General features: G+C 53.9%; 1 protein-coding gene across 2 annotated transcripts; it reads right to left on the bottom strand.

Annotated features, from left to right (window-relative positions):
- Positions 1-297: 297 nt before the first annotated feature.
- ATP1B4 (ATPase Na+/K+ transporting family member beta 4) lies at positions 298-11980 on the bottom strand. 2 transcript variants are annotated; one of them, XM_030272617.4, is made up of 9 exons: positions 11826-11980; positions 11564-11627; positions 8431-8593; positions 5419-5547; positions 4484-4588; positions 4043-4239; positions 3337-3393; positions 2615-2710; positions 298-2099 (listed from the first exon to the last, which is right to left on the bottom strand). In XM_030272617.4, the coding sequence occupies exons 2-9, from the start codon at positions 11624-11626 to the stop codon at positions 1938-1940; spliced, it is 972 nt and encodes a 323-aa protein (XP_030128477.1). In that variant the 5' UTR covers position 11627; positions 11826-11980; the 3' UTR covers positions 298-1937. The 2 variants fall into 2 exon arrangements, with proteins under 2 accessions (XP_030128477.1, XP_030128478.1); XM_030272618.4 differs by having other exon boundaries at positions 11871-11977.
- Between the last annotated feature and the right edge of the window lie 1644 nt (positions 11981-13624).

Here is a 13624-nt window from a genome sequence, read left to right as displayed (position 1 = left end):
ATCTGGATGTTTGTGGGGAAACAGAAGCTTTTGCTTCTAAGCTATTCACACATTTACATCCAAATCAGTTGATTTTTGTGATGATTTGGTCAAAGCATGGGTCCAGCATCTGCTAAAGGACCTCCTCTTCCATCAGAATCCTTCCAACAGAGAGGGAATGGATATTAAAGTTTTATCTTGTTGCTAGTGTGGAGGCTGTTAATTTGATAGCATGAGACACAATGAGTATGGTTTCCTTTCAAGACCCCACAAATGTAAATGCTTTAAAAGAGCTAAAGCAATTGACAGACAGAGAAATGCTTGTGGGTTTAATTTATTTCTGATGTCAAAAGAAGAGCCACTCCCCCAGCAGCATCCTCTTGGCAGAAGCCAGTTTCTGTTGGTCAGAAGATGCCCTGCAGATAATTTGTGCAGGCAGAATGAGTATGTTGCCCTATCAGTGCCATCTGGATAATGACAACTGAGCAGAATTAGTTCCTAAACTACCTCTGGTTCAGGTATTTAATAGTTCTTAATAAATACTTTTTGCCAGATGGTTGGTTGTGATGCTTGGTGAAGAGTGAGTCTTAACTGTACTGAATGCTTTGGCCTGGGGAAGTTTATCAAGTGCTCAGAATTCCAGGATGGTGTTACATGCTGCTTGGAAATTCAGTCCCTAACTGGCAGCACAAGCTGCTTCTCTTAACACCAGTGTTTCAAGAATGCCAGCATAGAGTTACTTTTACTGTAGTCACTTTATTTTAAATAGAAAAAAATCACTTCTTAGAGACTGATATAGATCAGGAAATGACAGCAGATTAAGTTCCTTGGCTATGGATGTAGGACAAACATACCATAATGCCCCTGTTCAGCAGTAATTTTAGTAAGTGTGCTTTCCAGGTAGTACTTTATCCCAAGGTGTCCTGTCCTGCTGTGTTTTGTAGCTCCCAGCAAGCAGAGTGCAGCTGGTCTGTCACATCCCAGGGCTGCACACTCTGTGTTTCATCAGATTTGGTTGGAGGTGATAAACTGATGCCTTCACTCACCCCAACACTGACCCCTTAACTGTGAAAGGACTGAGCATCTCCCTGCATTTTGCTGCAGCACTGCAGCTGTGACCTCTCTGGGACAGGGAAGAACAGGTCTGAGAGCTTTGGGCACTTCTGTGCCTGATCAGGAGGCACTGCCTACCTGAGAACCGTGGCAGGAGAGGAGAGCTCCTCACTCATCCCTGTCAAAGAGACTGGGTGAGGAGTCCTGGGGCAGAGGGAAGTACTGGAGTGAGGAGGAGGGAGGGAGAAATGCATTAATCTTCCCACTTTAGAAAGGAACAGCTGGAAGGGTTCAAGGGCAAACGATTTTCTGTGGCCCTTGCTCTACACCTTGGGTGTGATCCACAAGCTGTGTAAAATGCTGCAGTCAAGATGCGTCTGGGGCTGGAGATCCTAGAAAGCATTTTGAGAGCTGCCATTTTCACTTTTCCACTCAGTTATTGCAGGAATAATCCAGAATTTTTGCTGTTTATTATTTTAACAAGAATAGTGCTAATAAACTACCTCCTTTTTAGCTTTTGCCTGAGAAATGCACATAAAACTATGCTAAAAAAATAAAATTTAAAGCCAGGAAAGATGCATTCCACAGGGATCACTCATAAAAGACCTTATGAAAATAGCATTTGGATACCAGAGGGTTTTTTTTCAATCAAAAGTGAAATCTTCTGCAGGTTCTCTCCCCAGGGGAAAACTTCTAATTTGTACTAATAATGATTTACATCAGAAAATGAAAAATGTGGATCCACACTCCATTGTATCTCATTGTTTTCCTAACTATGAACAAAAATAAATTAACAATAATCTCTATGTGCCTGTTTTTCCTAGCAGAGAAAAATGCTGGCTTGATGCTTTAAAAAGGAAAAAGCCTCTGACTGACCTAACCTAAGTGCCTGGTGTTGGCAGGGGCTACTTCCCAATGCTGAGTGTGAAGATGATTCGGCCCAGGAAGCGGTCGCTGTTCAGGTCGTTGATAATTCCTTTCCCATTCAGACTGCACTGGATGGGGACCTGGTAATCCTTCTGCACATCTGTAAAGTGCATAGCCACCAGTGGGGAGGTGTAGTTGACCTGGAAAGAAGGGAGATTTAAGTGTAATTTTTGAGGGAGCAAAAAAGCAAGCAGGGCTTTTATGTTCAGGAAAATAATTTGTAAATGGTTCCTGGCTGCAGGCATCTGAGAGTGCTTGCCTGATGTCCGTCAGGGTCCCTCAGCATGCTGAGCCTTTCTGTGTCTGTGCCTTAGCAAGGTGGGATCACTACACTTTGCCTCTTGGGGTCATTGCCCAGGACAGCCCCAGACCATGGGACTCACAAATGCTTTCTGCTGTGCTAACAACCACACAGTCACACACACTCACTGACACCCACTCACACACACCAAGTTACACTCACAGCTGCACACTCACACACTGCTACGAACACTCATAGTTTGTCAGACACAGAAATAGAGCTCTGTAATCTCAGCGCCCATGGCCTCCGTCCTGCCCACATCTGCCCAAAATAGCCTGACAGCACATCTGGACCCTGTGCAGCAGCTCCTGCCCTCCCATTCCCAAGGAACAGAGATGCCAGCCCCTCACTCACGTGGGTGAACTTGCCGTAGTAGGGATAATACATGAGGTCAAATGTCCCGTTCCCAGGGTAGAAGTCCACTGACCTGAGGTGACTCTCATTGCCTTTCTGTGATCAGAAAAATACCAGAGGCACACACACATAGGACATGGGACACAGAATACAGCTCCCCTCAGAGTTTGTCTCAGAGCAAACGTCCCTTGCCAACCCCTGGCTGTGCTGTGTTTGCTGTGAACACAGTCACTGCCTGCTTCCAGCCAGGGGAGAGTGGAGCTATGGAGGCATGGGCAGGGTTGCAGTTTGCTGCCTGTTGATTCCCTGCTGTGCCTTTGCTCTCTAAGTGTGATCCAGCAGCTGCCTGGGCAGTGGGAGCCCTCCCTTCACCCCACTGCTGTTGGCTTGCAGGGTGCCCCCAGGACTGAGGATGCTGCAGAGCAGCTGGAGATGGGTGTGAGGAGTTCCTACATCTTCCCACTGAGCTCCAGGCTCCAGCTGGGACCTGGCACCAGGCCAACAGGCTGCCTGCCCCAGGGGCTGAGCATGGTGGTGCCCGTGAGGCTGGTGACCTCTGCCAGTCTCAGCAGACTGGCCTCCAACTGTGCCCAGACACATGGGCAGCACTGAGTGCTGTGAGTGTCTGGGGCTAAAATGAGGACAAATTGTGCTGAGGTCCATCAGGAGGAGATGCTTGGCCTTGTCCCCTCCATGCTGCCGGGCATGGAGGAGAGCAGTACCTGCACTTTGCAGTCCACGCTCACGGGGACCCCGGCGCCAGGGCGGTAGCCTATGATCTGCAACAGCAAAAAACATCCATGCTTGTGTGAAACACAGCGCCCAGCACGTGCTGCCTCCCTCCTCCAGAGCTAAAACCTTTCTGGGTGCCAGTCACATTGCTCAGGGCAGGAGCTGTGTGTCCCTGCAGCAGGGTCTGCCACCCCACACCGTGCAACCTGCCCACGGCTGAGTGCCAGATTGGTGCCTGAGAGCAGGGGCAGAGCAGAGAACACAGAGAGGGTTCAGACCCCCAGGAGTAACACAGCCTCTTCCCCACACGGTTCTCACCCTCCCCATGCTTATTTTTCCAGCGGTGAGCACTGAACATCCATGCTATTAGACTTCAATTAAATTGAATTCAAAGCAAACTCGCATTGTAGAGCATCTAGGGTCTGGGTTACCCTAAAGCTCAATTCCTTATGAAGAAGGGTTTGGCAGAAGATTCTCCAAGCACTAAGGCCTCAGCAAATCAAATGGAACAAGTTTTATAGAGTTGTTTTTTCTTTTTTTTTTTAATGTTTTCTAGCAGATATGGCCTGCAGGTTTGGGGATTCTAGTTCCCTTTTTCTCTGGGCCTGAGAAGTGAAGGAGTTTCAGTCCCTGTGTGGTCTTCATCACACTGAATGCCCCAAAGGAAGGAAATAAAACAAGCAGCTTTCTCTGTACCCGGTTCATCTTCAGCAGGATGCAGGGCTGGCCTTTGGAGTAGCCAAAGGTTGGGTCCTCGATGCCAGAGCAGTTCTGCAGCAGCGAGCGCTTGAACTGGCAGGCCTTCTTCTCCTCACTCTCATTCCCTGCTTGGATGAAGTACTGGCCTGGGACACACTCAATATTCTTCTCCTCCTGAACTTTGTCATCATAAGCTGGTGAGGACCAAGAGACTTGTTAAAAATCCCCAAGACCTGCACAGACCCAAACTCTCAGAGAAATCCACATGTCAAGGGCATTAGGAAGTCAGACCTGGAAAGGGAAAGCTCCCATGACTTTGTGAGCCTCCCTTTCCAGATGTAGCTCATGAGGTGCCCAGGAGGAGACCCCTGCACCACATGCCTGTATCCATGGATAAAAACAACCTCACTGTGGCTCCCAGGGTGACAAAGAGCTCACCTGCTAGGAAGTGGTGCATGCTGTCCACGTAGGGCTGCCATGTGTTGGGCTGGGAGACATTGAAGGCAATGGTGAACCCATTCAAGTATGGTCGGATCATCACTCCTGAAGAAGGAGACAGACCCTGGTAAGGCAAATGTAGGTGGAGCAGCCATGGGCTTGGGCTGTATGCTGCAGGGCTGGTGCATTGTGGCTGGGCTTGGGCCAGGCTCAGGCATGAGAGAGGCTGCACCAGCTCACAGATCAACTCTCTCCTCAACCTCATTTCACCTTCATTTCACCCCTGGAGAACACCATACAGGTCAAAATTATCTCCCAGAAAACATGGGAGATATAGAGAGCCTCAGTAGTGCTGTGGGTTAGTGATGGGCTTGGGGTTGCACAGAGTGGCTGCAGGTCCCCCATGTTGCCAGCTGTGTGGGTAGTTCCAGAAAAGGATCAGGGCAAGGGGCCCTTCTGTTACCCACCAACACAAAAACACAGGGAAAATGCTGTGTCTGACATAGGGAAAGGATTTTCGGAACATTCTCTTGCCAGAACTCCCCCAAATAATAATGCATAACAGTGACTCTTGATTTGCATTTTATTTTGAAGGCATGAGGTATAAATGGCCAGCAGCTGAAATGCATCAGCATCACCCATTAAATACCTAAACTTGGCTTTTGCCTTGAGAATAATGATAACAATAAACAGTGCAATGCGAATAACAATTACTATCATCAGGGTGAATGCTTCTCATGGGGCTTTTTAAGATGTCTGTTCCTCTGCAGAGAACCTGCAGCTCTGAAGCTCTCTGAGGTGAGAACACCCCATGTTGGGGAGGGCTGGGTGACTGTAGGAGTGCACAGCTCCAGCAGGGCTTTGCCTGAGGTGCCAGCAATGCCATTTTGGCAGGACACTGATGGGCAGAGGTGTCACCTGGCTGGGGTACGTACCTGGTGGAGACACACGGTCCCGGAACCTGGGCGTGTAGGGGCTCAGCGTGAGCAGCATCACATACAGGCAAAAGGCAAACATTCCCGCCAGGCACGTGTAGAAAATGAAATAAAACAGTAAGATCAAGCCTGCAAAACAGACAGGCATGTCGCTGTTAAGGCAAGCAGAGCACATCCCGTGGGATGTGTCCCGCAGGGATGCACAGACGTGCTCAGCACGGCGTTCTCTGCAGCTGAGTCTGTGGTGGAGGTGGGAGCTTCAGCCCAGCCCTGCACACAGACTCTGGTGTTTGTGGGTACAGGACTCAGCTGCTCCAGTGCAGGGGTAGCAGCTGTTTGGTTCTGGATCCCTTTGGCTGCATGGCTCTTCCCAGAGCTGTGTCAGGACCAGGTCTGTCTGTCCACCTGCTTCAGCTCTCTCCAACAGACAGACCCAACATTCCCTCCTGGCCTTCCCGCCCCCTCCTGGCATGGTAACATGCAAAGGTGTCCAGTGGCTCCAGCCAAACTCCTGATGGGGCTGTGGGGCAGTGTTCCTGCCCTGATGCCTGTCCCCTGCACGGGAGGGACCCTGGTGCTGGGACTGAGCAAGCAGCATCGCTCAGGGCTGCAGCACCACTCTCTGTTTCATAGCCCAGACATTCAGGGAATGGGTTTGTTTTTCCTCTGGACCAGGCTGATGGCTGAGGATGTCTCAAGAGGCCACAGCCTATGAATAAAACCCAGCAGCTCAGAAAGCAAAGTGAATCCCTAACCCAAATATTTCCCAGGAGAAACGTTCCGGCAGCTTGGAGGGAGCCCTGGGAACACAGATGTGCTCTCCTGCCGAGCTTCTGCCAGGGCCACCGTGCTGGGAACTGCTGTGGGGCTGTGGCCTGCTGGGGGCTGAGCCAGGGCTGGTGGCACAGAAGGGACAATGTCCAGCCCTGCCAGAGCGATGCTGAATATGCCTCTGCCCCAGCCTGGCAGCAGAGTTGGTGCTTGTTGGGACATCTTCCTGCTACTGCTGCCATGTTTATGTTTCCTGCAGTGCAGCAGGGAGTGTTGTCACCAGCAGAGAGGGGGGTGCAGCCTTTCCCGGGGGCTGGGGCCTCCAGTGATGACCTTGTGGCAGTTATCTCCCTGCATTTGGTGAGTGCAAGTCCCCTGAGGCCCCCATTTCAGGGGACACCTTTAGAGCCAGCAGAGGGGAGCAGCCCCAGGCTGGGCAAATTCCCTCCTCCCCACCCATGAGCTGAGAGTGGGAAAGTTCAGCTCCACTCACCTCCAAATGCTCTCACTTTAAAATAAAATTTGATTTTCATAGTAGCTTCTCCTGCCCTCACGTAGAGACATGTGAGCACACGTGTGTGCACCAAGGGCACGTGTGTTCATGGACAGGGGGGTCACACAGCAGAGCACAGTGACCCCAGGGACAAGAGGATGCTGCCCCACCCCAGTGCTGCCAGCACTGTCAGCAGGAGCCTGCCAGGGTCACATCCACAGCACACTGAGCAAATCCTCTCACAAGGATCTTCTCAGGACCTGGAGGAGCCTCCAGAAAACCAAACCTACATCACTAAGGACTCACCCTACTGCTCCCACACTTTGGTCTGTGCCTTCCCATCCAGGAAAGAAGCAGAAAAACTGGTCTGCCTCTGTGGCCAGCAAAAGGCACAGGAGTGAATGAATGTCAAGGTCTGTTCCAGACTCATGCTGGCAGGTTTTCAGACTCCTCTGGTGCTGGTGGGCAGCTTTCTTTGTTCCTCCCAGCTGCCAACACAGGCTTTGCAGAAGATCCAGAGCTCTTGGCAGGGGCATGGGAGGGCTGTGGGGCTTGTGGTGCATTGCCAGTGCCAGCCAAGGGCTGCAAACACCGAGCAGCAGCCCCTGGTAGTTCACAGCCTTACACTGATGGGCGTGCAGGTGGCTCTGGATCAGGCTGGGATTTTCACTCTGCCAAGGGGGCTGGGTGCTGGCAGAACAGAGCTGCAAAGATGGGTGCCACCCCATGTGCTTGTAGCACCTTGGTTTTGGACCAAGCCTGCAGCAGCACTCACCCCACAGGCTGCTCTTAACCACCCAGGCACCTCCAGACTCAGCAATAATTTTTGAAGGGCACATGGATGTGGGTAAAGCAGACAGGGCACTCAGAACCATCAGAGATGGCACATCCCAGTCCACTGGCTCTGAGAGCACTGTGGGTCCTGCTGTGGGCCCCTGTCACTACCTGGAAGCTGTGGGGTGACAGTGCTGACCAGCCCTTCCCTTCCCTTCCCTTCCCTTCCCTTCCCTTCCCTTCCCTTCCCTTCCCTTCCCTTCCCTTCCCTTCCCTTCCCTTCCCTTCCCTTCCCTTCCCTTCCCTTCCCTTCCCTTCCCTTCCCTTCCCTTCCCTTCCCTTCCCTTCCCTTCCCTTCCCTTCCCTTCCCTTCCCTTCCCTTCCCTTCCCTTCCCTTCCCTTCCCTTCCCTTCCCTTCCCTTCCCTTCCCTTCCCTTCCCTTCCCTTCCCTTCCCTTCCCTTCCCTTCCCTTCCCTTCCCTTCCCAGGGCTCATTGGGGCAGGGAGGGCTGCTCTGCCCCATGGTGTGCACCCTCCACAGAACACCTGTCCCCAGCCCGGGCACTCTTCCCCCAGAACCTGATGACACCAAAGCCGCTGTCCCAGGTGTTCCCGACCTACAGAGGCAGGGGCAGGAGTGCTGGTGGCAGCAGGGGTGCACGGCTGCAGCAGAATGACCTGCAGCTCCCATGCTTGCTCAGGCTCTAAACTTCTGTCTGGGACACAGCCTGGGCAGCCTGAAATCTTTGCTTTTACTCTCCCTCAACATTAACCTCCCGACCGAGGGTAACTTTTACATGGTTTTCTGCTTGTCCTCCTCACTAGTTATTTATTGCACTAGTTAGAAACATTAACACTAAAGAAATGGGCAGGGGTGGTCAGTCCAAGCTATCAAGGACATTCACAGGCAAGTGAGTCTGTTGTGAAGCAGAAAAGGCAACAACCCCCAAAAGTGGGGCTTGAGCAAGGACCTACCCCAGCTCTTGGCTGTTCTCCCCAAGCATGTTCTCTCCTCCGGGTTCCACAAGAATATCTTCATCTCCCCAGCCAGGTCTGCCCAGGTTTTGCTCCCCATGTCTGCCTTAGGCTCGTCCTTCCCTCTGTTAGGATCCTGGACCTTCTCCTCATGCTTATTTTCCTGGAAGAGTTGCAGAACACAACCCCCACAGGCTAGCTGAACTTCTCATTGGCCAAAAATAAATGCAAAAGCACTTAATATCTGGAAATGTTTCAAATTTCCATTTTCCCATCATCACTCTTGAGTTAAAGAGAGGCAGTTTTGGCTGTTCCAACTTAAGATTACTTAGAACCCAGCATCCATTTTTCCATTACATGTACGTCACTGCTGTCACACTGGGCACTGTCTCCTTGTGCTGGCACTTACAGAAACTCATCTTTTTCCACCTGCATGAACATGACCAGAGAAAACCTGTGGTCTGGGAAGGCTGGGACTGTTCCCACACTTCTGCAACATCTCTGAGTTCAAGTACACATTCTCTGTGCTGCCACAGATGATAGCAGGCAGCACTATTTAAGAGATCAACCAGCTTGTTTTCCTTGGCGTGTGAGCAAGTATTCAGTCTTTGAAGAAATCTCTGTGTTGTTACTCTTTTAATTACACCGAGTTCCAGGGAAAAGCATCTCCCCAGGTTGCAGGAGTTTGTATTTTGCCTAAGGGGTGAAAACTTGTTTGTCCAGGACTCAGAAACACAAATCCTGTGCCTGGGCAAGAGCCACTTGAGACCCTTGGGTCCGGGCAGCTCTCCGAAAGCGGGCTGGTGGGAGAAGGTGCTGACCTTGCTTTCAGCTCGGGGCAGGGCTGGGCCAGGCACCGCTAGTGAGAAGGGCAATGCTGTCACCCGGATGGCCTCGTCACCTCCGGAATTTCGGGGCAAACGCCGCTGCGGGGCTCAGCGGTCCGGTCCGAGCCGCGCCCGCCGGGACCGGCGGCGGCTCCGCCCGGGCACGGCCCCGCGGCAGCTCAGGGACCGTCCCTGCGTGTCTGTGCTCAGGGAAACCTGCCGGCCCCGGGCACTCCCGGAGCCAGCGCCCACCCATAAGATATTTCCAAGTGGGTTGTCCCGGGTCGTGGCCGACAGCTTGGCGAAAGCCTTGCTTGGAAACTCCTTTGAACTGGGGACGGAAAATTGAACTCTGCTCAGACACACAAATACTGCAACCCAGTGAGAACGGGGGGAGAATTCTGCCTCCAAAGCCTGAACGTGTCCCGTGGGGAACCTGAGCAGAGCGGGGGCTGTAAACTCAGCCCATCCCGCTGCCTGCCCTGCTCCTGGGAAGCCCCGGTGGGGCTCTGTGGGGCTCACTCTGGGGCTCTGTGGGGCTCACTCTGGGGCTCTGTGGGGGCTCACTCTGGGGCTCTGTGGGAGCTCTCTGTGGGGCTCTGTGGGGGCTCTCTCTGGGGCTCTGTGGGACCCCTCTCTGGGGCTCTGTGGGGGCTCTCTCTGGGGCTCTGTGGGGCTCTCTCTAGGGTTATGTGGCAGCTCACTCTGGGGCTCTCTGGGGCTCTCTGTGGGAGCTCTCTCTGGGGCTCTGTGGGAGCTCTCTCTGGGGTTATGTGAGACCCCTCTCTGGGGTTATGTGGGAGCTCTCTCTGGGGTTATGTGGGAGCTCACTCTGGGGCTCTGTGGGGGCTCACTCTGGGGCTCTCTGGGGTTATGTGGAACCCCTCTCTGGGGCTCTCTGGGGCTCTGTGGGAGCTCACTCTGGGGCTCACTTTGGGGCTCTCTGTGTCAGAGCGCTGCTGCCAGAAAACTCCCCCGGCCGCCTGCACGGCCGAGGCCGCCCTTGGCACAGGCCCCACACCCCGTCCCGAGCCAGCCCCTGCCCGCTGAGGAGCAGGGTACACCGGGTACAGCGCTGACGAGAGCAGCGGGTTTTGGAGCCAGGAAGCTGCAGCCCCAGCACAAGTCACCAGCAGGACGTGGGACAGAGGTGTGGGGGCTGTACTCTCCCAGGACACTCACAAGGAACAAGTGACCAGTGACGAGAGGGAAGAGGAAGTGTTCTTCTTCTCACTATCCCTATTAAAAAAAGAGCTACCAGGAGATGTTTTGGAAACATTTCCTCAGACTGCCAGAGTAGGGGACACTGCCCAGATGAACTCCACACTGGTGCTTAGTGCTGCACTGCGGAAAGCCCTTTGAACCTCACACAGGCTTCTACCGGAGGCTGCAAGAGCCCACACTCAGAACTTGCTGCCAATGCTTAGAGCTGTGGAAGGGGACAGGGGACAGCTTCCCCTGTCATGGGACCTCACCCTGGGAACTGAAGGAGGCTTTTGCAAGGGGAGAAGTTTCCAGCTCTCCTGGCTCTATGGTCTGTGACCCTTCACTTGGTGAAGGATCCTGTCCTGCTGGCCGGGAAAGGCCAGGGTTCCATGGGCTCCATGGCAGCCCAAGGACACTGAAGAAGCCCCAGGCTCACCCGTGGGTCTCTGTGGGGCAGCTGGGCAGGATGGGATGATCCCAGTACCAGGTACCTGGCAGATGTCTCTCAGCTAGGGAGCTAGGTCAGGTCTGTGATGAAGCACAGGTTTTATCTTTGCAACCCAGGACAGAGATGGTCTTGGAACAGTTCCTTGCACCTGGACAAGGGACAGGAGTGGCAGGATCTGGGACAGGAGTGCAGTGGGGCAGGGAGAAGGCAGAGCCACAGCAGGGTATGTTGGGACATTGGGCAGCCCTGAGTCACTGCCTGCTGTGACAGCTTTGGAAGCAAATCTGGAGTTCATCTCTGGCAAAATCAGTCTGTGCTGACTGTTGTGGGTGTCCTGGGGGTGGCCAGGAGCTTTTCCCCATTCTCACCTCAGACCAGGTAGGCTCTCAGTGCTGGATTCCTCCTGCTGAAATCCAGGTATACAGAGGCTCACCCTGCCCAGGTGTTCGTGTCCCTTCTAGTCCCCCTCACCACCCAGCACCCCTGGCCAGACCTGCCATTGCCTTCCCCCCATACAAAGTGCTCTGCCTGAGAGATAAAACAGCATTTCTTAAAGCCAAGTAGTTATAAATCTACCAGCCACAAAGCAGGTCCTTGCAGCAGCTTCCACCTCACCTTGTGAAATGAGGCTAGTAGCCCCCAAAATACTCACCAGCTTCTGGCTGGGGCTCCTGAGCTGGACCTCCATGCCACTGGTGCTGGTGTTCCTGGCCATTCTTGGGTGGAAAACACAAAAAAATTGTGAGTGTTAGCACAGCAGCACTGGCTGCCGTGTGTGTGCCATGTCGTGCTGGCTCTCAGAGCCTCACAGACAGACAGAGCCCCCTCCCCAGCACTGCTTGCCACCCTACAGCACCCCCTAAAACAGCAGCTATGCCGAGACTGTGGGGAGCAAGGCTGCTTTCCCTCCCTACCCTGCAGAACCTTGCTGTTCGGGAGTGGATCAAAAAATAACTTGCTTTCCTAACGGGGGTAAGCTCAACGCAGCAGGATCCTATCTTGTGTCCTCTGGCATCTGGTGCCCTTTGCAGCACCCTCACTGCATCTTGCCTCATATTTGAGGTTCCATCACTGCCAGCCAACGCCCTACATGGGGAAGCCAGGCTCTTCCCCCAGGAGACCGTGTAGCTGTGAATAAACATTAACAAATCGCTGGGGCTTCCTATGGCGAGAAGCGTCGGTCAATGTGTGCTTGTCAGTCACAGAGGGTGAAATTGCGAAATCTCTTCTGCGGTGAAAGGGGTAGGGAGAGGGGCAGGCAGGTCTATATTTATCCCTGAGAACAGACAGGAATTCACAGCGCCGGTTTCCTCGCCCCAGTTTTAAGAGCTACCCACAGCCTCTCAGACAAAATTCAGAGGCACACTTTGCCGTGCCACCCTACGAGCCGGGGCTGGGCAGGCTCAGATTTTCCTCTCAGTGAATTTCAGGCAGGAGATGATGCACTGGGGCAGCCGGGGTGCTGCTGCACTCCTGCTGCTGGAGCAGCTCCAGCGCTGCGATGGCAGCGTGCGGGGACTGCCCGTCCCTGGCTGTGTCCACGCAGCTCTCGAGGAACAGTGGGGCTCGTTTTACACCTCTGTCCCAGCCTGACTTCGGCACCATCCACCTGCTCATTCTCTTGGCCCCTTTCCAATGGGAGCGGTGCTTCCTTTCGCCAGAGCGCCAGGCCGTGTTCAAGGGTGGGGAAAGGCTGCCTTGCCCCAGGCTGGGACTGTGCCCGAAGGCTCGGGGACGTGTCCAGCTCCCGCAGGGCTGCACGGTGCCATCCCAGCCGATAAAGCACCATTTATCTCTCCCGAGCGTGGCTGAAAGCCGCTCACCGGCTGTGCTAATAAATGGGCGCAGCGGGAAACAAAGAGGTCTGGCAGCTGCCCCGGGCTGCGCAGGGCTGGCCGGGGCTGCCGCTCGCCTGCCGCTCGGTGCCGGTGCCGGTGCCGGTGCCTCCCGCAGCCAGCCCGCCGGCAGCTGTGCCCACAGCTGTGCCCACAGCTGGATCCCCTGGCCAGGCTGGCGCCGTGGGGCAAGGGTTGTCTTCCCGAAGCTCGGGAGGTGGAATGGGATGCAGGCTCTCGCATCGCTGTCAGTGTACACTTTCCCTTTTCTCCTGGGAGAAGCCGGTCAATAGGCTCTTACCCAGTGAAAGTGTGGGGTTTTTAAAGCAGAGGTAGTATTCGTTTCTTTTAAGTCTATGAAATAATGCTTGAAATAATTACATTATTTGTACTTAGCACCTCTCAGCCCAGGGCATTAGAGTGATTTACAAGCAATTATGAAGCCTGCTGGGAAGATGCTTTTATCCCCACTTTGCAGACAGGATGTGGAAAACAGAGTTTGAGGGCCTGTTCCTGCTCCTTGGCCATGGACACGGAGATTGCAGATGATTGCCGTCTCCATGGAACAGAGCACAGGCAGCAACAGGCATTGCCGCCGGAGCGGAGATCTCGGAGTGCCGAGAAATGAAACGCTGGCCCGGGGGCGGTGTCGGGGTGGCTGCCCGGGACTGTAATTTGCACCCCAGGGAGGAGGGAGATGGGGAGAACGGGGCAACAAAGAGGTGCCAGGGAGATTTTGACAAAGGACAGAATGTCCTGGAGCAGCTGGACTGGAGGAGGGTGGGAGCTGCTGAAGGCAAGGGGATGGAGAAAGATGGGGAGAGAGGGGGAGAGCCCCTGCGGCCAAGCTGCCGGTGAGCGCGCCGAGATCTCCCGGA

Source organism: Taeniopygia guttata, chromosome 4A (assembly GCF_048771995.1).
Source record: "Taeniopygia guttata chromosome 4A, bTaeGut7.mat, whole genome shotgun sequence".
In the NCBI taxonomy this organism is placed as follows: Eukaryota; Metazoa; Chordata; class Aves; order Passeriformes; family Estrildidae; genus Taeniopygia; species Taeniopygia guttata.
This window is presented reverse-complemented; position numbering and strand designations above follow the sequence as displayed.